This window comes from Tupaia chinensis, unplaced genomic scaffold (genome assembly GCF_000334495.1).
Source record: "Tupaia chinensis unplaced genomic scaffold, TupChi_1.0 Scaffold000549_1, whole genome shotgun sequence".
NCBI classification, from domain to species: Eukaryota; Metazoa; Chordata; class Mammalia; order Scandentia; family Tupaiidae; genus Tupaia; species Tupaia belangeri.
The window spans coordinates 5,488,365-5,512,952 of record NW_006160061.1 but is presented as its reverse complement, the minus strand read 5'-3'; the positions used below and the strand labels follow the sequence as shown (position 1 = coordinate 5,512,952).

The window sequence follows — 24,588 nt, the reverse complement described above, 5'->3', positions numbered from 1 at the left end:
CCCATCCCCACCACCACCCATTTCTTCATAAAGAGGTTGTAGGGTTTGTGACAACCAGGGCAGTAACTAGGAAGGCTCCTTTGGATGCCGAGGAATTAACACCATGGTTACTGGGTGCTATTGTTGAAGTACCCGTAACTATGTCCCAGCCTTCAGAAGCCACTGTGGACATTTCCCTTCCAAATTAACTACGTGTGAACTATCTCGATTCTAGAGAAGGTGCTTTCTTGTTTTCAGTTCTGATTCCTTTAAACTTCCTTCATTTATTTTTGTGAGTAGTAAGTACTTACCGTGTGGTAAGCACTGCCAGGGACTAGGGCCCCTGCACTAAGACACATAAAACTATCTGCAAGGAGTACGAGTGCAGGGGAGAGGCAGGCACAGAATGGTCACACACACACAGTGTGTGCCTTAGGATGGGCAGAACACAGAAGAATGCCACCTTGTGTTGCTCTCGGTGGGTGGGGAAAGGGAGAAGAGATTTAAAGCTCCTCGGGCAGGTTGGTCCTGAGGACTGTAGAATATATCAGGGCTGTCCAGGCAGAGGGAATAGCAAAAACAGAAGCATAAAGACACAAACTGCGTGCATGCTTGAGCAACTTGGAGTGGAGCAGGCTGCAGAGAGGCATGGTGAAAGACAAGGATGCAGTGTTAGGCTGGATCAGAGTTGGATGAAAACTGTAAGCTTTTTCCTGTAGGCACTGTGCACCTGTTGAACTTCCAGCTTAGGATGATATTGTCAGGTCTATTTTATTATAAATTATATATGATCTTAAAAAGAACAATATTTATATAGTCATTATCTATGTACTTTACACATGTCACTGTATTCTAAATCTAAACATTTAAGAAGTGTATTATTATTCCCATGACGTCAAGGTAGAATTTGAGGCTCAGAGAGGCAAAGTAGCTCGGCCAGGTCACTTAGAGGTCAGTGGTGCTGAACATGGTTTGTCTGACTTCCATTCTTGCACTCTATCCTGCCCCTCTTTCTGGTGGGCCACAGTGGGCATTTCATAATGATTATGTTTGTTAGAGGGCAAACATTCACCAGAGAAAGATGGAGAGATACAAAGTACCCTTCAATGAGGTGTGCTCGTGCTACAATCGTTTTCTCCCCCATTTCTTCATCCTGTCAGAGTTTTGGACCTTCATACACTCACAACGAGCCTGTTTTTCAAGCCACCAAAGCTGGGACTTGAACCATGGATGGCCATATGGGATCTGGGTCCCCATTTACAGCATTTAACCACTGTACTATAGGACTGGCCCAAGTTGTTCCTTTTTTGCTAGGCCATATGGACTATTTTTTTTTAATTATTAAAGCATTATTTTTATTGGGACCAGCAGTTAGCATAACGACCATGTCACTGGACTCCCATGTGGTTGACTGTAGTTCGAGTCCCGGACCCGGTGGCTTAAACTCACGCTGGGCGTGTGTGGGTGCATGCCCAATATCCCGAGAGGAGAATGGAGGAGGAGGGATTGTGGCATGGCCATCTCCCCTGGGGGATGATTTCTTGCTTTCTGTTCCTCTGTCTCTCTCTTTCTGGCAAGCAGATAAGTGGAGGGCCCCTATGGCAAAAACCTCTCCCCCCCCCAAAAAAAAAAAGGGAAAAAAATTATTTTTATTTAACTATATTTATTTATTTATTTATTTTAAGGTGACTGGAGAGGGATAGAATGGGAGAGGGGAGAGAGAAAAGAGGGGAGAGGGGAGGGGCAGAGGGGAGGGGGGGAGAGAGAGAGAGAGAGAGAGAGAGAGAAAGCGAGAAGGCAAGCTGCCAGGTCCGGGACTTGAACTGCGGCCGGTCATGTGGGAGTCCAGTGCACTCAGCCACCATGCCACCTGCTGGCCCTCCACATGGCCTACTAACTAAGCATTGTAAACAGACAGGGATAGACAGTGGGTGCATGAAGAGGGTAGAGGAGACATGTGGTGACCTGGAGGTCTGCCCAGAATGAGGTGAGTTTTCACTGTGAAGAGATCGAGGTCCTTATCTGGACACAGTGACTGTCCTTGTGGTGGCTGGGCCCAGCTCTTGGCTGGCCACTAGTATTCCACAGGACCACCCCACATCCTCTGGTCAGGGCCTACTTGAGTAGTCTAGTCAGCTGGCGAGAGTCTTAGTCCTCCACGCTGAGCATGGCCTCTCGGCCACTGTAGCCAGGAACCCTGATGCCCCTGACAGGTCACCATTTACCCTGGAGAGCTGGTGGGAGGTCACTGCAGCCGCCTTGAAACATGGGTGTGTAGGCGCGGTCACTTCCTCCTGGGTTCTCAGCTGGCTGAGGACCTAACTATTCTGCTCCAACAGGACTTGAACTCAGAACTGAGTAGAACTTAGGATAGAGCCTTGGCCTCTGATATCTGCAGCCAGAGATGAGGAGTATTTTCTAGTACCGCATCCCTGTCGGGAGATGAGAAGGCTCTGGGGGCTTGCTTGCTGCTGGGTGTACGTGTGCAGCCTTTGTGGGTGTGGCGGGCTGTGTGGTGTGAGTTGAGATCACTTCACACCAGGCACCATCACAAAGAAAGGTTCTGTCTGTTTGCGCCTGGCTCTTTGTAAAAGTGGTTATTCTGTGTTAGCCAAGACTAAAACAAATGCATTCCTCAGGTCCAGAAACTGTCAGTCAGTGTAGTGACAGTGCCTTTCTGTGGGCTGTTTCTGGGAGAGACCAGCGGCAGTGTGGCTAGCGCGGTGGCAGTGCAGCGGTGGGCCTGCTCTGGCTCCTTCCGGGTGCGGTTGTGGACGCGGTTACAGACGTGGTTGTGGATTTGTGGCTCCCTCCACCTCCCATGGGCTCAGTAGTCCAGCTCCTACAGGCACTGCGTTTGTGCTTTGGCTCCGTTCCACTGGGAGTAAACCATGGACCCCACAAGCAAGCAAACAAAAAGCCCACAACCTGGAGTTGGGGGAAAAAAAATAGACAACTGGGTTCCAAGAGCTTTATTTTTTCTTTTAAGATTTCTTTAGAATTGAGTCGGTAGAGGGCAACATCTGCTCTCTTCATCCTTGAGCGCTGGAGAGGGGTTCTCCAAGGATGAATTCAGTCTTCCTTATTACACGTACTTTAAAGGCTCTACAGAGTTAGTTGTAGTGGGGCTTTTTATGTATTCTCCTTTTATTAAAAAGAAACACGTCGTGCTCAATGTTGAAACAGCGGTGAAAACCAGGACTTCTTCTCCATCAGTCCTGTGTGCTCTGTGGTTCCTCAGTCCAAACAACTGGTGAAACCAATGAGTTCTCATTTCCTATACTGGACCCAGTCCTTTATCACTTTTCTGTTTTTAAAGTTTGTTTATTGAGAGAGAGAGAGACAGAGAGAGAGAGAGAAAGAGACCCTTGACAGAGTCTTCACACTAATAACCCCACCCTGCAGCCAGCCAGGATTATGGATGCGCCAGACCTGAGAAGCAAACCCAGAGCCATCCCAGGTAGCCCTACTGTGTGCACCATTGCCCCTGGGCCTTGGTCCAGTCTTTAATTGCAGGAGTCCTACGAGTAAGGACCCACTGTGTCTTAGGACTGTGTATACTGCTCAGTGAGCTTGATCTTGGAGGGCTGGCCCTGGCTGGGGGCCTCAGTGTGGCCTGGTGTGGATGCCCCAGCCTGGTGTGCTGGCAGAGGAAGAAGCACATGCAAGGCCCTCTCCTGTCTGCAGTGCCCGGGCTCTCAGCTGGGTTTCTTTCAGGGTGTGACTGGTTACTCAGAGCCACCTCCCTGTAACACTGGGGCACTCACGGGGGCAAGCAGAGGTCAGGCTGCACCCCTGTTACAAGAAGCAAAGGGAACTGGACCTTGGGCTTGGCATCCTTCGTTCTGTCCTAACAGCTGGGCTAATGGGTCCCGAAGTGCTTCATACATAGAGTTGCTCAATATAATGAAGGTGCTTTCAGACTGAAGGGACATGCCACTTTCTTCTAATTTTTTAAATAAATAAATATATAAAATATGTAATATCTTTTTTTAAGCTCTGTGGTGTATGCTTGCCAGAGAGGCAGAGACAGAGGAAAGAGAGAGGGAAAGTGAGAAGGCACTCTGCAGGGGTGCTTTCTGAACAAGAGAAATCTTAAAAGAAAAAAATAAAGCTTTTGGACCTCACTTGTCTATTTTTCCCCAAACTCCAGGTTTTGGGGACTTTTTGTTTGCTTGCTCGTTCAGCCTGTGTTTTACTCCTAGTGGAAGGGAGCCAGAGCATAAACGCAGTGCCTGTAGGGCTGGACTGCTGAGCCCATGGGAGGTGGAGGGAGCCAGGAGCCTGTAACCTGGAGCAGCCAGAGCAGGCCGTGCCCTGCATTGCCACTGCACTGGACTGTACCGCCAACCCACTGCAAGGGACTGGCACTCCTTTCTCTTCTATTCTCCTCTTGGGATTTGAGGCGCATATGCTTGCAGGCCCGGTGTGATTTTCTAGCCACCATGTTGAGGGCTTGAATGTGCAGTTGACTATGTATGATCCAGTACCTTAACCACCACATTTTTATTTTGTAATTTCTTATTTATATTTAATTGTTGTACATCTTTGAGGGGTACAATATGGTTTTTTGAAGCATATATGCAGTATGACAATCCAATCAAGAATATTGCCATATTCAAGGTGCCTGTTTTCTGATAAACAGAACGTTCAGTCTAGTGATTATGGCGGCATTCCAGTTGTCTGTTAGGAATGTACTGATTTTAGGAGCACATCTGAAAGGAAGGACCACTTTTCTTTGGGTCCCTCAGAGCACTTCTTACTCATGGTAGCATGTAAGCACTCAGCTCTGGTCACTGTCTTCTGGCCTGAGGAATCTTTAGTCCAAGCAAGTTGGCATTTTTGTGAAAACTGAAGCTTGAACCTCCAATCCTTGTGTCAACTGCAAGTTTCTGCTTCTCATTGTTGCCAGGGAAACCGTTACCAGAAGTCTGATAACATGTTAACGTTCTCTCTCCTTCTCTCTCTCTCATCTCAGTATTGCTTAATGCAAACTCTGGAATGGTGCTAAGGTTTAAGAAAAAACCCTGCTACTTAATTTTTCTTTTTTTAGTTTCCTAAAGGAAAAACCTACGTTCTTTTCCTTCCTTCCTTCCTTCCTTCCTTCCTTCCTTCCTTCCTTCCTTCCTTCCTTTCCTCTTTTTTTAAAGAGATTTATATCATAGCGTGCGTGCACTCATTGGAGAGGTTTAGAGTCATAAACAGTGAGAGGGAGAGTGAGAAATCAACCCCCAGGGGGGTGGCTATCCTGCAGTCCCTTCTCCTCCATTCTCCTCCTGGGGCATGTGCACTCACACGCCCAGTGTGATTTTCATGCCACTGGGCCTGGGACTCGAACCATGGTCGGCCATGCGGTCATTCAGCGATTTAACCACTATGCTGTCTGCTGGCCCCTCCTGCTTTCTTTTCTGATCCCAGTTCACATACCAGTAAACTCAGATCAGTAAATATTAGGTTGTCGAAAAAGTCGTGACATATTTTTCTATGTAAAAATGTGTTGTGACTTTTCTAGCAACCCTATATATATTTTTTTTATGTAAGAAAGAAATTTGGATGGGGTTGGACAGTGGCATGGTAGGGAAACACAATACTCTGTGAGGCTGGCCCACATGGGGAGGTTCTGGGTTTGTATCTAGAGACCTCCCTAAATGTGCCTGGTAGGAGCTTGCCCACGATCTGACTAGAAGAAGCTGAAGATGGATACAGTGTCGAGACCCTGCTGGGGGTACTCTCTGTCTTTCTTACTCTCAGAAGAAATAAATGAATAAACTTTTTTAAAGAATCAAGAAAATTTAATGAAGCAACAAACAAATCAGCCTCATCAAATTCATAGAAATACTCCTTGCTCGCCTCCACTCCCTACCTCTTCAGGGCCTGAAATAGATGGTGCTCATGGCCTTGCTTGATTTTTTTTAAACATGGCCCTGAAGAGAACCGTCAGTATGGGGCTCCTCTGCCCACCCCACTGGCCTTGTGCAAATGAAGACTTCCCCCGCTTACGCAGACCAACGGGTCAAGGATATTAATTATGCACTGCTCTGCTTTTGGTGATGTTTGTGTGGATGGAGGAGGAAAGCAGGAGGGAATACATTTTAATCACTTCTGCTGCTTTGAAAGAATCTCCACAGATAATCTTCAGTTCTTTAGCAAAAAGCAGCCTCCTCGAGCCTCCGCATCTTGTCCCTGTCTGAAATGGAAACCAGCCTGCAGTGTGTAGAGCTTGCATGGTGTGCTCACTGTATAATTAAAAGAAATTCTGATACTGATGGACCTGGGCTGTCTGGTTGGCACAGTCACTGAGAAAATGGAGGCATTCAGTCTGGGTCAGGGCCCTGCTGGTCTCTGGGCTGATTGGATTGTCGCCTTGGGGCTTAGTTTCCAGAGCGGGGCCTTGTTTCTCCCCGAGTGCTGAACTGTGTTGTGTGGGAGCCCTGGAGAGCCTCACTGACAAACCTCACAAGAGCTGGCCTGGGCTAGGGTCTAAACTGATCCAGATAAAATCTTCAGGGAAGAAATTTTATTTTACCCCTTGCTCCAGAAATGTAAGGTGCAGTTAGTGTTTCCCCCAACTTATTTTAAGAGTTACCAACTTAGGGAACCAGCAGTTAGCGTAATGGCTATGTCGCTGGACTCCCATGTAGTCAACCGCGGTTTGTGTCCTGGACCCGGTGGCTTAAAACTCACGCTGGGAGCATGTGCGTGCGTGCCCAAGATCCTGAGAGGAGAATGGAGGAGAAGGGATTGCGACGTGACCATCCCCCCTGGGGGGTGATTTCTCACTTTCTGTCTCTATGACTCTCTTTGTCTGGCAAGTGCACGTGCCCTATAGTGAAAATTTCTCCACAAAAGAAAAAAAAAAAAAGAGTTACCAACTTATAAAAGAAAACTGGAGTATTCTTCTACTAAAAGGAAACTTTTCCATTCAATGTCTTTGCCTTAATTTTGCAGTTTCTGGGAGAAAATGTGTGTGCCTCCTTCTTCCTTATAGGTTGAGCATCCCTAACCCCAAATTCCCAAATCAAAATACTTCAAATTGGAAACCCTTTGAGTGCCCGTATGTCACCACAAGTGGAAAATTTCACACCTGATCTTATGTGATGGGATCATGGTCAAAAGGCCGCAATACAAAAATGTATAAAACTACCCTCAGGTTAAGTGTACGTGGTATATGTGAAACTTAAATGAATTTTGTATTTAGACTTGGGTTCCATTCTCAAGATGCCTCATTATGTGTAAGGAAATATACCAATATCCAAAAAATATCCAGAATCTGAAAGACTTCTGGCCCCAAGCATTTTAGATAAGGGATACTCAACCTGTCATATAGTCTGTAGAAGAAATGTAGTTCCATTTCTTTTTATTTGTGGAACAGAGCAAACTCTCAATGCATTTGGAGTTAAAATATTAGGTCGTTGGGAAAGTTATGATGTATTTTTCTATGTAGAAATGCACCACGACTTTCCCGACCACCCAATATATCATTTGTGTTAAAAGTGAGATGGGCCATTTGGTAAACATAATTTTAAAATATGCAGCCAACACCAATATATGATCAAAGTAATGAGTTAATTTTCATTTCTTGCTTGCAGATGTCCTGGAAGGTTATAATGGGACGATTTTTGCATATGGACAGACTTCATCAGGAAAAACTCACACCATGGAGGTAAGATTGCAACAGAAGATAAAGTCAGTCGCAAGATGACTGAATGGAACTGGGGCTTCTAGCAAATTGGATGGTGCACGTGTGTGTTTTTTTTTTTTTTTTTTAAATTACTGAGCAACAGAGATGCTTATGTTTGACCAATTGATTATGTCTTTAAAGAGTTTAAAATAACCACAAATAATAAAGTCTCAGGAGTTCAGTAGTTTAAAGAGATTCTTTGTGAGGCCAGCAGACGATGTGGAAGTTAAGGTGTCTGGATCCCACATGGCCAACTGCACCTTGTGAGTCCAAGATCCAGTGGCATGAAAAACATGTCGGGTACTTGTACCTGTGTACCTAAAATCCCAAGAGGAGAATGGAGGAGAAGGGACTAAGGCGTGGCCATGCCCCTGGGGGTTCTTTCTCACTTTTCCTCTGTCTTCCTCTCTCTGTCTCTAGCGAGAACACATGTTCTATAGCAAAAAATTTAAAAAGACAAAAAAAAGGAAACCTTTGTTGATAGTACTATCAAAATTATAATAACAAGTTCTACTGAAAAACAATCATTGATAAACTAAAGTATCTTTGTAACCTCCAGCCCCATCCTAACTTAGGAAGAGTCATTTACCCTGAGCAGGGCCTGTAGGGAGGTGAGTCATCTTAGAATGAACAAGAAAATGTCGGTCAGAGATTTTAAGAAATTGGTTTGAGGACCAAATTCAACCCACAAATATATTTTGTTTGACCTTACCAGTGTATATATATATATTTTTTTTAATTGCAGAAGTGTTTCAAATGGGTTGATTTCACGTAATTCTGATTTTTCCATCTTAGGTTGAACATTCTGAAGATCTTTCAAACCTAGGTGAATTTTACCATCATATAAAATGCAAACTTCACTGGAACATGGGCTTCACTGTCTTGCTCATCTTTTTATTAACATTTCTAGGGCATGGAGTAGCAGCTGTCACCTAGAAGAGGCTCGATACAACCTTTGCTAAAATGGTACCCTGGCCCTGGCCACTCCACGAGTGTGAGGCCGGGCTCTGTGGTGTGCCTCAGACCACACTACCTGCTCACCACGAGGAAATCTAACTTATGCGCAGCCTTCTTCATTAGCATATGTGCCCAGCCCTGGAAGCTTTGGAGGGTGTGGCCCATCTTAAAACCGTGGCCACGGTTGTCTTCCCAACAAAACGTGACTACAGACAAAATTGGCCCCTTTTACCTCCTCTTTTCCAGCTTTTTACTATGAACACCTTTAAGACCTTTAGGACCAGATAATTCTGCTAAAGGGTAGGCCCGCCTGGCTGGTGAGGTGGAGAGAGTAGTTATTACAAGCAACTGCACAGAGGAAGGTTGGGGAATTCAGTTTATAAGCAGCAGGGTAAGACGAATCCTTGATCCTTCAAGCCGAGGTGTTTTCATTTCTGATGCCCTCCTGGGAATGCACTGAGACAGTGGCGGCATCGGTTTAGCTTATGAATCATTCCTGTTGAGGAGAGTCGGAGGCACAAGGCTCAAGTCCTCAGGGCTCTGACGTCTGCTCCCACCCGTGTCAGGTGTCAGGGACGGCTGTGGAGGGCCTCACTCCCGTGGTGCTGACTCTCTTTCCCCTATTTTGCTGAACACAAAGTGGTTAAGAGATGCACAGATCAAAGGAAGCGCGAGGTTCATTGCTGCCTCTTCCTGCTACGCAGGACTGTTCCTGGACGTGAGCTCCATCGGCCCGTTTTCCGCACCTCCCACCTTACAACAGCGCGTCCTGGAAACACCGCCCCTGCTGTCCCCACGCTCCTGCCCCTCACTTTCTCATACTGGGCCCCAGACATGGACATTTTAGACTCTAGAAAAGTTAGAGGTACACATTTCTAGAGTCCCTCCCTACTCCAGTAGCTGGGGACAGAAAAATCTTGATGGGTCAGAAGGCGAGAGAAAGAGAGAGAGAGAGAGAGAGAGCATCTCGTGAAGGAATCAATTGGTTTATAGGGTTTTGCAAAATTACCAAGCTATATGCAATACAAAAACAAAATCAAAAAAATTCCCCCAAACCAAAAGCCAAGCAAACCAAAGAAAACTCCAGAACACGTCAGTATTTAAAATCCTCCAAGGTCACAGGGATGCCTACAAGAGTGACCTTTGAAGCTTTGGGATTCATTCATTTTTGGAAATCATCAGGTGTTTGCTAAATGTCAGAAATTTAAATTGTGAAGACATCAAGGGACTGGTCCCCAAAGTAACTCTGTTTAGTTTGGGGGAGAACAGTAGGGTGTGAGGTGGTGGCAAAAGGCCATGCCAGCCCTTTACAACCAACGGGAGACATTCTTTTAGACTAGAGGCTGTTGAGGCCTCTGCGTTCACCATGTAAGCTCTGTGATGCTCACCCTGAGAACGCTGGGCGTTGGGGGGGACAGGACCCAGGGGAAACCGGACTCTGCACAGGTCTCTCTTTCTGCCTAAATGCTGTTGTCACTTGGTCTTGTTAATTTTTATCATTATTATTCCTCATTTTTGCCAGAGGCATATACTTGCCTACGAGAGATAGAGAGCGAGACAAAGTGAGAAGGCAGCCCCCGTGGGGAAGAGTCACACTGTATTCCCCTCCTTATCTCTCCCTCCTTTCGGATTTTGGGTGTGCACATACACGTGTCCAGCACGTTGCTCAAGCGGCTGGGTCCGGAACTCCAACTGTGCAGTTGACCACGTGGGATCCAGCTGCCTTAGCAACCGGGCCACAGGCTGGCCCCATCTTGTCAGCTTTCAAAGGTTGATTATATCGACGAGCACGACCTGCTGCTGCTGCCGGAAGGAGCTGGTGTGGACGTGAGGCCTTTCCTAGTGCCACTCACTCCCTTGCTGCAGCGGGTTCTCTCTGTAGGTAATTGCAGACTGGAGAAAGGTGGGGGACATTTCAAGAGGGAAGCAGAGGGAGAGAGGAGCCCCAGTCTGCAGTCAGAGAGACTGTGGGAGACCAGGAAATCCAGGACCCTGGAATGCAATTAAATCAGAAAGCCTGCAGGGTCTGTGTCCTCTGAAAGGGGGATCTGATGTTTTCAGAATTACACATTGTGCTTTTAAAGGCTTTCGGAAGGGGATGTTAACTCCCTGAGTGAACAGAGCTGTCACATTTTAAAGCTGTTTTTCATTTTAATCTCCTCGTCTGTGGTCTGACATCCAGTGGTGATTCCATTACCTTCTATTGAGGGAACAAAGAGATAAGCCTACATAAAATTGGAAAGATTAGCTTCTCAAGATGGCGCATTTAGGTGGATTTTCAGAGAAAATGTGAATGAGTGCACGGTGTCGGTGCTTAGCTTGGTAGGCACCGACATGCACAGGGCCCAGGCTCGGGCTGCCCTTTCCCACAGGCTGGTACGGGAAAAGGTGCGGGGTGCTGGCTGCAGCCGGCGAGAGGGACTGTCCCTTTGCTCCACATGTGACGCCAAGAAGGGCTTCTCCTGATCCCATGTCTTACTTTGTGGTGCCCTTCAGCATGCCGATGTGGGTGGATAAGGACACTCTGTTTCCCTTTCTGCCCAAAGGGACACTGGGAGGTCATTTGAATGGTTCAGGCTTCTCGGCGGCTGAGCCCAGTCTGCCAAGTGCTTTCGAGCAAGCCTGCCTGCGCGCCTGGTGCTCGTGTGCTGACTGGCTACCTGCCTTCCCGTCTTCAGTGGAAGTTCTGGTCTGCTTGGGAGGTGGAGGAAGCAGCTGAGGCCGGAACAAAGGGAGTCTTGTTCCAAGGCCAACGGCCTAGGTCTCGTTTCCTCTTTCTTTTTACTTTCTAGCTTGCCGGAGAGTGAGATGGGGGCAGAGGGATAGTGGGAGGGGAGAGAAGAAGTGAGACATCAACCTCAAGGGGAGAATGCCACACTGCAATCCCTTCTTCCCTTCTCTTTTCGGGATTTTCAGCACATGCACACATGTTTTAAAGCTGCCCAGTCTGGGACTTGAACCACAGTTGGACATATGCAATCTAGGGGCCTTAACCACCATGCCATTGACTGGCCCAGTTTCTTCTTTTCATATATGCTCCTGGAAGGTCACACTTGGTGGGAGGAATTTTTGAAGAGAATTATAGAGAATAAAATGACAAAACTTCTTCCTGTTTTCTCTCTTCAGAAACCAAGATGACAAAGCAGGGCCTTTCTCTGCCTCTGGAGTTCACCCCTGACCCCCGACCGTGCTCTAGCTGGGCAGTGTCTTTTTCCATCCCCACGCTTTCATTTCTGCTGTCACTTTCTCTGCCCACGTTCTCACCCATCCTCCGGCCGGCTCTCCCATCTCTCATGGAGCGCCGCTGGGAGGGAGTCTGTCCTCTGACTTTCTTAGCTCTCAGCTTTTTATTGCCTGGGGTGGCTGCACTGTGCTCTGTGTGTGTCTCCCTCACGAGGCCAGCAGTGCAGAAGCAGCGAGGACCTTCAGAGAGCACAGCGTTCTGTCATAGTCACACACACAGCCCATGTAATCACACACATGCATACCCCGAACATCACACACACACACACACACAGCCCTCATGTGCGTACCCCTGAACATCACACACACACAGAGCCCACATGTGCGTACCTCTGAGCATCACACGCACACACACACAGCCCATGTAATCACACACATGCATACCCCGAACATCACACACGCGCGCACACACACACACACACAGCCCTCATGTGCGTACCCCTGAACATCACACACACACAGAGCCCACATGTGCGTACCTCTGAGCATCACACGCACACACACACAGCCCATGTAATCACACACATGCATACCCCGAACATCACACACGCGCGCACACACACACACACACAGCCCTCATGTGCGTACCCCTGAACATCACACACACACAGAGCCCACATGTGCGTACCTCTGAGCATCACACGCACACACACACACAGCCCATGTAATCACACACATGCATACCCCGAACATCTCACACACACACACACACACAGCCCTCATGTGCGTACCCCTGAACATCACACACACACACAGCCCACATGTGCATACCCCTGAGCATCACACACACACAAAAACAGCCCACATGTGCGTACCCCTGAGCCACACACACACACACACACACACACACACAGCCCACATGTGCATACCTCTGAACATCACACACACACACACACAGCCCACATGTGCATACCCCTGAACATGACACACACACACACACACAGCCCACATGTTCGTACCTCTGAACATCACACACACACACAGCCCACATGTGCATACCCCTGAACATGACACACACACACACACACAGCCCACATGTTCGTACCTCTGAACATCACACACACACACAGCCCACATGTGCATACCTCTGAACATCACACACACACACACACACACAGAGCCCACATGTGCATACCCCTGAACATGACACACACACACAGCCCACATGTTCGTACCTCTGAACATCACACACACACACACACACACAGAGCCCACATGTGCATACCCCTGAACATGACACACACACACAGCCCACATGTTCGTACCTCTGAACATCACACACACACACACACACACAGAGCCCACATGTGCATACCCCTGAACATGACACACACACACAGCCCACATGTTCGTACCTCTGAACATCACACACACACACACACACACAGAGCCCACATGTGCATACCCCTGAACATCACACACACACAACACCACACACACAGCCCACATGTGTGTACCCCTGAACATCACACACACACACACACACACACACACACAGAACCCACATGTGCATACCCCTGAATATCACACACACACACACACCATACACACATAGTCCACATGTGCATACTCCTGAATATCACACACACACACCCCTCACACACACAGACATACCACACATAGAGACACATGCCACATAAATAAGTGTATACACTGACATGCCCCACATATATCACATGGCTACAGATTTCACACACAGACACTACACATGCACACAAATCATACACACACAGCCCACATACATTATATGCATACATAGCCCTGAACATCACACACACACCTCACACCCCTCTCACACATGCAGACATACCATACACAGAGAGATGTACCACATACACACATACCACAGAGACACAAGGTTACACACAGACCTACCCTACATACATCACATAGACAGATACCACACACACAGACACCTCACATGCACACCAGCTCACCACACTCACACTCCCCACATACATCACAGACACCACACATACATACCATATATACATACCTGTCCTATGTAACACCAGACATGTACACCACATATGCAAAACATGCAGTACCACATGCACACACAGACATACACCATAAACACTTTCCCATACTCCCACAACTCTTCACACTCATACCACAGTGCAAGTACCAAGTACTTGCACTTGCACACACACATACACCTACATAACATCACATGCAACTCCACGCACACAAGTACCCTACCCACCCCTCTCCCCTGCTCTTTCTCACACACACCCTCACACCCCACATCATCACACATGTAGACATATAGCACATATACCATAGTATACATCACACACATATCACATACATACACATACACCCTACATACCCCTTCGCTCTTCCATTCACATATACATACACCCTCCCCTGTACCTCCCCTCATCCCTCACGTACACACATGCACACGCACACATGCACACGCACAGTCATAGATGGCTTTGGCAGGTTCGGTTTACTGGGTACAAAGGCCATTCCTCAGCATCTGAGCTGGGTCAGGCACCACCTCCAACCCTGTGGCAGATTTGGGTATGGCTCTGACAGGTGAGGGGGGGCTCATAGGACGCTCACTTCCCTCCCGTGTGATTTTAGGGTGAGGTTAGGGAGCCCACGTGGGCAGTCGCAGACTCATCCTGACAAAGGCACGCAAAGGGACATGGGAGCTGTGTAAGCAGCAGTCACTCGGGAGCACGGTCTATCGAAAGGGAAAGCATCCAGGGGCACTTCTGAATCAATTATAAGTGATTTTTTGGATTATTAATCACTCTTCTCTGGCTATGGACCACTGCGGAGAAGCAAAGGGATTGTTGGGAGTTGGTAGAGTGCCCCGGTTGTGGGGGGGCAGGCAGGTGTTGATTGGTTGAATGGAGTCGTGACATTTGGATGCAGATCTGTTTTCACCGTAGGCGTCCCTTCTGCCCACAGTCCAGAGCATGTGGGGTCCATCATCTGACATGTTACATGCGTAGGATGGCCAATGTGATTTTAAAGTTACCAAAACTTGAGTTGCTCAGTCTTTGTTATTTGGTGCTATTTTCTTGGGATATATACAAGGTGTTTTGTGAGATGATTTCATCTTCTCCGAAGGGTAGGTTGAACTGAGATACAGGAACTGGGAAAAAGAAGAGAGGTACTGATGTCACGTTTATTGGCTGCATTTAGGGGGAACTCATGGAGCTCTTGTAGACTCTCAGAGTCTTCCTCCCTCTTGGAGTTCACAGTGTGTGGAGCTGAGCTGAGCCAAGGCCGGGCCAAGCCAAGGCCAGCAGGGCTGAGCTAGCAAAACCAAGGCCGAGCCGAGTGGGGCTAGCCAACCAGGTGCTCCCTTTCTCTTAAAGGGACTGCAGACAATAGTGGCACATTGCCAAGACAAACTGCCATACATGCACATGTGCGTTACATGCAATGGTGTAAAACAGCAAAATCGTAATTACATAACAAGTGTGCAAGCACACTACAGCTAATAACATAAACTGTTTACCCTGTGACTTTCAAACGTGGTAAGATAGGAAGTGAGGGAGTCACACTCAACCATCTTGACTTGGGAAATGAATTTCAATATTTTTTTGGCACTAAAATTAATTTTTACTTATTTTTTCCATGAACTTTTTGACATCTCTTCATATCAGTGGTCTGGCATAGAAAATTGTTTTCAGACTCTTCAGGTCAAATTAACCCCAACAACTGCTTACTGAGAACCTGCTATGAACTGAATGAATAATGATGGCATTTATTGAGCTACTCATGTGCCCCTAAGATCTTTATATTTAACTTAAAGTCTACATGATTCTGTGCAATAAATACTGTACTGAGTCTCATAAGCACTGGAGGGAAGTGCAGAGGCCCTGGCCCTCCCAACCTTCAGGGAGTACACACTCACAGTATGAAGCCATCAAAGATTTGGGATTCCTCAAGGATATGGGCATTTCAGAAAGGAAGGATCCATTTTCCAAGGTAGGGGAGATTTGCCAGAGGCCAGACCTATCTGAATTCAGCTTTTCTTTTACTTTTAATGGGGGTAAGTCAAAAATCAGGTCTGCAAAAGAGGACTTGTAATGCTAGGTGCTTTGTGGCCTGTGTTTAGTACAGGGGTTCATGTGAGTTCTTGCTTTTGCTAACTCAAATGTTGGCTGGAAAGTCCCTTTCAGAGAGGAATTATGTGGTGAAACCCTGAAAAATAAAAGAGAAAATAAGTGAGGAAAATAAAGCTCATCTCCCGGGTTCTGGGCAGAATGGGAACTAGGATTAGGAGTCAACAATGGTAGAAAGTGCAGAGCATTCCTGAAGAGGAGAGAGCAAACTGGGTTTTGTGCTTCCCTTCTAGCCCCACTCGTTCCTGGAGTTTCATAATTCTTTAAAGGTTTGACACATTCTCCCACAAACTGCCTTTGTGTACAGATGGGCTGCTTAACACATATACGGACATTTACGTGCTCCTTGGACTGTGGGCTTAAAAGAAGGCTGTCTGGAAGTTGTGCACCTTGGGCCATGCAGAGGCCAAATTTCTGTCATATCCTACGTCATCTCTTATTGAAAGTCCTCACAGGTGGCAAATTCTGGACCTTAGAAATGGATTCAGTGGGCCAGTAGGTGGCGTAGTGGTTAAAGGGCTCAATCCCACATGGCCAACTTCGTAACTTGAGTCCTGAACCTGCTGGCTTGAAAGACATGCCAGGTGCATGTGTATGTGTGCTCAAAATTCCGAGAGGAAAAAGGAGGAGATGGGACTGTGGTGTGGCCATCCCTCTCTCACCGTCTGTCTCTATCCAGGTAGCACATGTGCCCTTTGGCAAAAATGTTAAAAACAAAACAAAAAAAAGATTTAGTAATAGTTTAAGTAACATAAAAATTCATCTACTCCCCATCCTTTGAACAAAGGAGAAAAAGAGGAGTAGGAAAAGGTTTTTTTGTTTTGTTTTGTTTTGTTTTGTTTCGTTTTTGTCATAGGATGTGTGCACTCTCTGGAGAGAAACCGAGAGAGGAGAGAGAAAGTGAGAAATCACTCCTTTGGGGGAATGGTCATGCCACAATCCCTTCTCCATTATCTTCTTGGGATACTAGGCATGTGTGCACATGGGCCCATTGTCAGTTTCAAGCCACTGGGTCCAGGACTTGAACCCCCGTCAACTATGTGGGAGTCCAGCACCTTAACCACTGTGTCTGTCACCTGCTGGCTCCAAGTAGGAAAATATCTTAAAGTTGGATTTTAGTATTAGAAACAGCCCAAATTGTTTGAAAACAATTCAGACTGGGAATTACAGATTTTAAAAAAAAATTGGTAAAACTGATTTTCTTGATTGGTCTATAAAATGATATTGAAGGTGTTTGTAGAATAAGTTTGAGAATTTTTGAGCAATGATGACATTAATGAAATTATATCTATTTGTCCTTAAGGCGATTTCATTCAGGATATGAACTACTTCTATTTTTGTAAAATATTCAAAAACGAAAGCCTTATATCCCCCACTCACACACTACACACGCGTGTGTATACATTCACACATAGACTTGCTGCCCAAATTGGCTGCAGGAGGGGATGTAGGGCCTAGCAACCTGATGACACAAGCACTCACCTGCCTGCTGGGTACAAAGACCTGCATGTTGAGTTGTTGTACCAGGTTTGGTCTGTCGGCACGTCAGGTGGATCCCAAAGAAGCTGGCAGTCGCGTGTGGGTACTCCCTGTCACACACAGCTGTGTTGAAGAAACCCAGGATGGCCCCTACTCACTCTCCTGTTCTCCAGCACTCTTTAACTCCCAGTGTGTACCTTTCGCTCCCTAGGGGAAGCTGCATGACCCTCAGCTCATGGGCATCATCCCAAGGATCGCACATGACATCTTCGACCATATCTACTCTATGGACGAGAACCTGGAGTTTCACATCAAGGTCGGTGCTGTAGTCGAATCCCGAGGGAAGACACTGGGCCCCAAGTCATGTTTCTCATCTTTCCTCCTTTTGTGGAGATGTGAAAGTTGATCTTCCTCAATTTAAATGACATTCCTGTGACAAATAGGCTGATACTTAGCCATCTGGAGGGTTTGCTTGATATAGCAGGATAATGAAAGTAATAGATCTCTCAAGGGTGGAATCATGTTGATAGTGGCCCGAACGCCACCCTCTGCCCTGTGGATTTCTGTAGGTATGACTGGAATGTCTGCGTTTGGGTTAGGACAGCATTTCCCAAAGTGTGTGCCATGAAACAGTCCCTCAGGCTGTAGCTAGGCGAGTTATTGGGACAAAGTGTTATGTGGCCACTTAGGCTGGGAGAGTGCTTGCTTTGTCCGACAGCGTGCGACCGGCCTGTCACAAGTTCACATGTGCTCTAGCGGACGGTGACTCTGCAAAGGGGACATGTGCAATACAAGCACTTCCTAGCTGGCTTCACTGCAGATATTCTTCTCCTGTTGGAATATGGCAGACTGATGTTTTAAGGAGCACACTCAGATGTCTTGGGGAAGAGAATTCTCCTTCTCTTTTTTTTCCTCCTCTTTGTTTTTTGTTTGTGTTTTAAAGAACTGCTGATGTGGCTTAATTTGAATTTAAATAGACCGATACCTGTTACATCATAAAATTTGTTATTAGGAGCATATTCATTGAAACTCCTTTGCTTGCAAGGGACTGGAAATCACTTGTTTAAGCAAATAGAGAAGCTGTTGTAACATACAAAATCTAAAAGCAGGCATTGGGGAAGAGGCAGGATGTGGGGAGCAGGAAATCCAGTCCCTGCTTTTCTCTCTCTCTCCCTTCCTCTTTCTTTTAATCATCTTTTATAACGGTTGAGATATAATCACCTACCCTAAAATTCATCCCTTTAAAGTGGACAATTTGGTGGTTTTTAGTGTATGCCCCTAATTGTACAATCAAAAACTATCTGATTTCCGGATATCTTAGTTACCCCTTCCCCACCAGGAAATTCCACACCCATTTGAGTTCCTGCTTTCCACTCCCCTCTTGCTTTACTCATTCTTTTTTTTTTTTAACTTTTCTTCTTCTTTCTTTTTTTGGTACCATGGCAACTGCTCCATAGTCCTTACATTCTTTTTTAAGAATTTTTATTTATTTAATTCAATTTGTTATTATTATTATTTTTTAATTTGACCAGAGGGAGACAGAGAGAGAGAGAAAGGGAAAGCGAGAAAGCAAACCGCCAGGTCCCGGACTCGAACCACAGTCGGCCATCTGGGAGTCCAGCACCTTAACTACCATACCACATGCTGGCCCCAATAGTCCTTATTTCTAATTCCAAATTCCCTTGGGAATTGGTCCAGCTATATCTACCCTCCCTCCCTCTCCCCTTCTTGCCCTTACTGGTGTGTCCAGGATGCCTGTGTTTTCTGGGTTTCACCGTTCTAACTGGGGAAGGGGTTAACAGGATGGGGAGGAGAAAGAAGACTCAGAGCTGAGCAGATGGGCCAAGCAATTTCCCTTAAGGCTGGACCCTTAGTGCACCAGGCCCATCAGTTCAGAGATGAGGAGACTGAAGGTCAAAGTCACAGAGTTAGATAGCCGGAAGTTAACACCATGTTATTAGCAGAGCTTAAGAATAGACCCTAGATCTGACCAACCACGCACCCAGGTCCCTCTTCATTGTATTAAATTTCTTCTCTCACTTATTTCTGCTATATACTTGACTAAACTACATAAAAATAAGGCTACAACTGTTTGCCTGATTATGAATTACATCTAGAAAATCACTTTTCCTTATAGCGCCCTTGGTTGGTGAAAGCCCACTTCTCCTACTCACCAGGGTTCTTTATATCTAAGGATACAGAAGTATGTTGCTTTGATGGGATCAAGATTTAGAAGCTTAGTGCTTCTTTAAGGCTGTTTGCATTTAAATACTTTAAACTACTGCAGGGTTCTTATGCGATAATCCTGGAATAAGATGTTAAACCAATTACTGTCCTCAAAATAGGGTCTTGTGTTAGAATCTTATTAAGATAAAAACAGCCATAGCATGAAGTGGAGGGGACGAAGGGGAACAACACTGCAAGTCTCTAGGGCTGAACTTTACAGTCCAGATTCCTGTTTTGCATTTGTAGTTACGCTTACTAGATACTCATTTCAAGTATGCGAGTTAGCTGCTGACCACTGTATGTGTATATGTTTATATACACACATATATTTATATATATTTAAGTTCATTTGCTTCTTCTGTAAGAGAGAGAACAGCAGGCACTCCAGCAGGGTCGCCACGCCTTGACCCATCCATAGCATCAGCCAACTCAGATCACAGGGCGTGTGTGCATGTCTGGTGTCATGGCAGGCTAAATCAGCAAAGAGAGGGCTGATAAAGGCAGTATTGACAATCTGCTCCTTAAAACATCCATAGAGGTCTTAAACGTTATTTCTGCACATGGTGTTTATTAATGCATATAATGCCATTTAGTTTTCTTCTTCCTGCACTTAAAGTAGTTGAAATGACAAAATAACAAAATCACCACACACCACCCCCTGTACCACACTACCACCACCAAAAGCAGAAATTAATCATCAGAATTCTGATTCTCCTTAAATGTGAATAGGATTCTAATCACCAGATTTGCCGATATCTAGTTCATAACTCCTTTTGAAAAAATTTTGCTAGAGGAGGGGCCAGCAGATGGTGTGGAGGTTAAGAGTACTGGATTCCCATATGACTGACTAGTTTGATTCCTGGACCTGGTGGCGTGATTTCTCCCTTTCCCTTTCTTTCTCTCTCTGGCCAAATTAATAATAATGATAATAATAACAACAAATGGAATTAAACAAATAACCATTTAAAAATGTTTTTGTTAGAGGATATGTGCACTTGCCAGAGAGTCAGAGAGAGAGACAGAGAGAGAGAGAGAGAGAGAGAGAGAGAGCACTCCCCATGGAGCGTGGTCCTTTTTCCTCCATCCCTCCTTCCTTTTGGAATGTGTCCAGAAACACACTCACACAGGCACCCGGTGTGTTTCTCAAGGAACCGCGTCAGGGAAAACTGTGTGGTCAACCCTGTGGGATCCCGATGCCTTAACCACCATGCTACCTGCCAGCCCTCATGACTCTTTTTTAGATGTAATTAATGATCTCTGTAATCTGTGGAAATAAAGACTCAAGTTTAAGATCAGAAAGACAGTCTTAGGAAGAGCAGATGATTTTGAAATAAGTAGAAAGGGTTGGGTCCCGGGTTGACTTGACTGCGGGACGGCTAGGTTAGCCATGTCTGAGGGTGCAGACCAAACCGACCTGCAGGGTGTGGTCAGCCAGCAGTGTGGCAGCATGGGCGGTTATAGAGAGCTGCTGGCAGTGATGCTGTCGAATGTCACAAGCTATGTCCATAAGAGACAGGGAGGGGTTCAGCGACAGGGGTTGGAGAGGTATTTAAGTAGACATAGTTAAGGATAAAACCACAAGGATACCCAGCTGTACATGCCAGGATTCAGTGCCTGCACCCTAAATCTCAGAGCGTCTGTGAAATCAGATAGTTCCAGGAGGAAGCACACAAAAGGTAAATGAATTTGGGCCGAGCTGGGGTTGGGGACTAGTGTTGGGTTAGAGGGCCTTTATGCCCTCCAAATTACAGAGGGCATTGGTACAGAACTGGGGTGTGGGGGTGAGGATTCCTTTGTGTAGTCACATCTCAGTTTTATACTTTACAACAGTTTTCCTCTTTATCCATGCCCTTGCTTGGATTTCAAAAATACTTAGGAACGTGGGATAGAGAAAAGTTTATCTGGGAAACAAGGCAGATATAAACAGTGCAGAATTGTAAAGGGAATTTTCAACATTAGGAAGTCCAATGGCTTCATATTACAGATGGGGAAGCTGAGGCTTATGATCTAGGCCATGTGCGAATTAAAGCTGTAAGACCACGTATTTCGTTAACGCAGTTCTCAGACATCAGTCCACCCAAGAATCACCTGGAACTTCGAAGCAGACGCCAAGGTCCTATTCCCTGAGATTCTGGTTTACTAGGATGGCAGTAGGTTTCAGGGTTCTGCCATCTAAATAAATTCTGTCGGTGGGACTGAAGAAGGTGTTATTGGAGCTGAGGCTTGAATTTCATGCATTGGAAGGCTTCCTTTTCCTCTCATAGTCTAAATGTCTTTTATTAAATCACAATTTGCCCACTTTCTCCCAAGACACCCCAGCCTGGTCACCATTGCCAGCTCTCTCCCAGCTGCTTTTCTGAGCTCTTGAAGGTCCTAGTACCCTGTCCCCTCTCTGCTTCAGCCATGCGAATGCTGAGACGTGCTCCCCCACTGCCCTCCCCCGTCTCATGAGGCTGTCAGTCCTGCCATGTGAGGCCTACTGAGTTTTGAAGAAGTTGCAGAGGATGTTTCATAGAAGTTTGCTTGGTGCTTGTCTGCGGTAAAACTTAGCATCTTCTTGTAAGTGACTGAATGGCCGAATAGCACGTGATGTCAATAACACCTGATGGAGACTCTAGGGAGCTGTGGTGTGGAGGTGGGGAGTGGTCCACACTTTGCAGGGGTGTGTAGAGTGTGCCAAGAGGGCAATAAGCAAGAGGAATGCAGTGAAGTCAGCTAGAGCTCCGGATGCAAGGAGCGAACCTTCAGTCTGCACCTCCTCCTCTTAGTCTTAACCAGACATGACAGGAGCTTCCCTAAGTTCTAGGGATGATATTTTGGGAATAAAGTGTGGCATTTCCATTCTAAGCTCAATTTGTTTTTAACCAGGTTTCCTATTTTGAGATCTACTTGGACAAAATAAGGGACTTACTCGATGGTGAGTAACCTGAAGGCTTGTCCTGAATTTGTTCTGTAACTAAAGTCCGAGGAGGCAGAAATGATATGCAACACCCCTGCAGAAGGAATTAATGAAAATCTAGGGAGATATTCTATTGCCTGTAGGCCTTTACTCACTCTTAGACAAGGCTTAAACTTGCATATTGCAAGGAAATTAAATTTGCTTACCTTCTGTAACAATTATTATTTTTCCTCTAGTATAGGGTCTTTAACCTTTCTTTTTTCTTTTCTTTTTTTTTTTTTTTGTATGTCATTATCATGTCTGTCTGCAGTATCCAAGACCAACTTGGCTGTTCATGAAGATAAAAACAGAGTCCCATATGTAAAGGTATGAGAAAGACCTGATTGGTAATGCAATTGATTTCTCTCAGATCTCTATCACAGAAATTACTATATAAATTACTATAGTTTTATCTATAAAAGACATGTAAATTTTGTTTTTCTATTTTTGGAGAGCTTTTTGCTATAGGATACATACACTCACCAGAAAGACAGAGACAGAGAGACAGAAAGCAAGAAATCACCCCCCAGGGGGGGATGGCCACTTCACAATCCCTTCTCCTCCATTGTCCTCTCAGGATCTTGGGGTACACACGCACACATGTCCGGCATGAGTTTAAGCCACTGAGTGTGGGACTTGAACTGTGGTGGACTATATGGGAGTTCAGCGACATAGCCATTATGCTAACTACTGGTCCCTTAAGAGAGATTTTTGCTGGGCCAGAACTGCCATCTTCCAGTAATTAACCAAAATGACGAACACAAAGGGGAAGAGGAGAGGCACCTGATATATGTTCTCTAGGCCTTTTTAGAAAGCATGAAGTTGTTCCTTTGGCAACATATATGCGAATCTACAAGAAAGGTGATATTGTAGACATTAAGGGAATAGGTACTGTTCAAAAAGGAATGTCCCACCAATGTTACCATGGCAAAACTGGTAGAGTCTATAATGTTACCCAGCATGCTGTTGGCACTGTCATTAACAAATAAGGGCAAGATTCTTGCCGAGAGAATTCATGTACATATTGAGCATATTAAGCATTCTAAGAGCAGAGATAGCTTCCTAAAACGTGTGAAGGAAAATGACCAGAAAAAGAAAGAAGCCAAAGAGAAAGGTACCTGGGTTCAACTAAAGCGCCAGCCTGCTCCACCCAGAGAAGCACACTCTGTGAGAACCAATGGAAAGGAGCCTGAGCTACTGGAACCTATTCCCTATGAATTCATGGCATGATGGGTGTTAAAAATAAACTAATCTGTGGTCTATAAAAAAAAAAAAAAGAGAGAGAGAGAGAGATTTTTGCTATAGAGGGCATGTGCTTTCCAGAGAGACAAAGAGAGACAGAGAGACAGAAAGTGAGCAGTCACCTCCCAGTAGGAATGGCCATGCCACAATCCCTTTGCCTTCATTCTCTTGGGATTTTGGGCATGCAAGCACACACACCCAGCATGAGTTCTAAGCCACCAGGTCCAAGACTTGAACTGTGGTCTACTATATGGAAGTCCAGCAATGTAACCATTACTCCATCTGCTGGTCCCAGGGTATGTAAAATTTTTTTAAGAATTATTTTATTTAACTTTATTTATTTATTTATTTATTTATTTATTTATTTTAATTTTACCAGAGGGAGACAGAGTGTGAGAGAGAGAGAGAAAGGGAAAGCAAGAAAGCAAAAAGAGAGAGAGAGAGAAAGTGAGAAAGCAAGCTGGCACTCGAACTGTGGTTGGCCACATGGGAGGGAGTTCAGTGCCCCTAACCACCACACCACCTGCTGACCCTGGCATGTACATTTTTAATTGTGCTCCTTATGTTTCATATCCATTTGGTTAGAAAAAAACTGTTTGGGACCAGTAGTTGGCTTAATGGCTATGTCACTGGACTCCCGTTTAGTCGACTGCAGTTCGAGTCCTGGACCCAGTGGCTTAAACTCATGCCGGACACGTGTGTGTGTGTGTGTGTGTGTGTGTGTGCCCAAGATCCTGAGAGGAGAATGGAGG

At 45.9% G+C, this 24,588-nt stretch overlaps 1 protein-coding gene across 1 annotated transcript in view; it reads left to right on the top strand.

The window, feature by feature from the left end:
- KIF5C (kinesin family member 5C) overlaps window positions 1-24,588 on the top strand; it is a 192,712-nt gene that overhangs the window by 67,483 nt on the left and 100,641 nt on the right. The window contains exons 3-6 of the mRNA XM_006157647.3: window positions 7,569-7,642; window positions 17,642-17,746; window positions 22,525-22,573; window positions 22,866-22,921. Coding sequence (XP_006157709.1) covers window positions 7,569-7,642; window positions 17,642-17,746; window positions 22,525-22,573; window positions 22,866-22,921 — 284 coding nt within the window. The remainder of the gene's footprint in view (window positions 1-7,568; window positions 7,643-17,641; window positions 17,747-22,524; window positions 22,574-22,865; window positions 22,922-24,588) is intronic.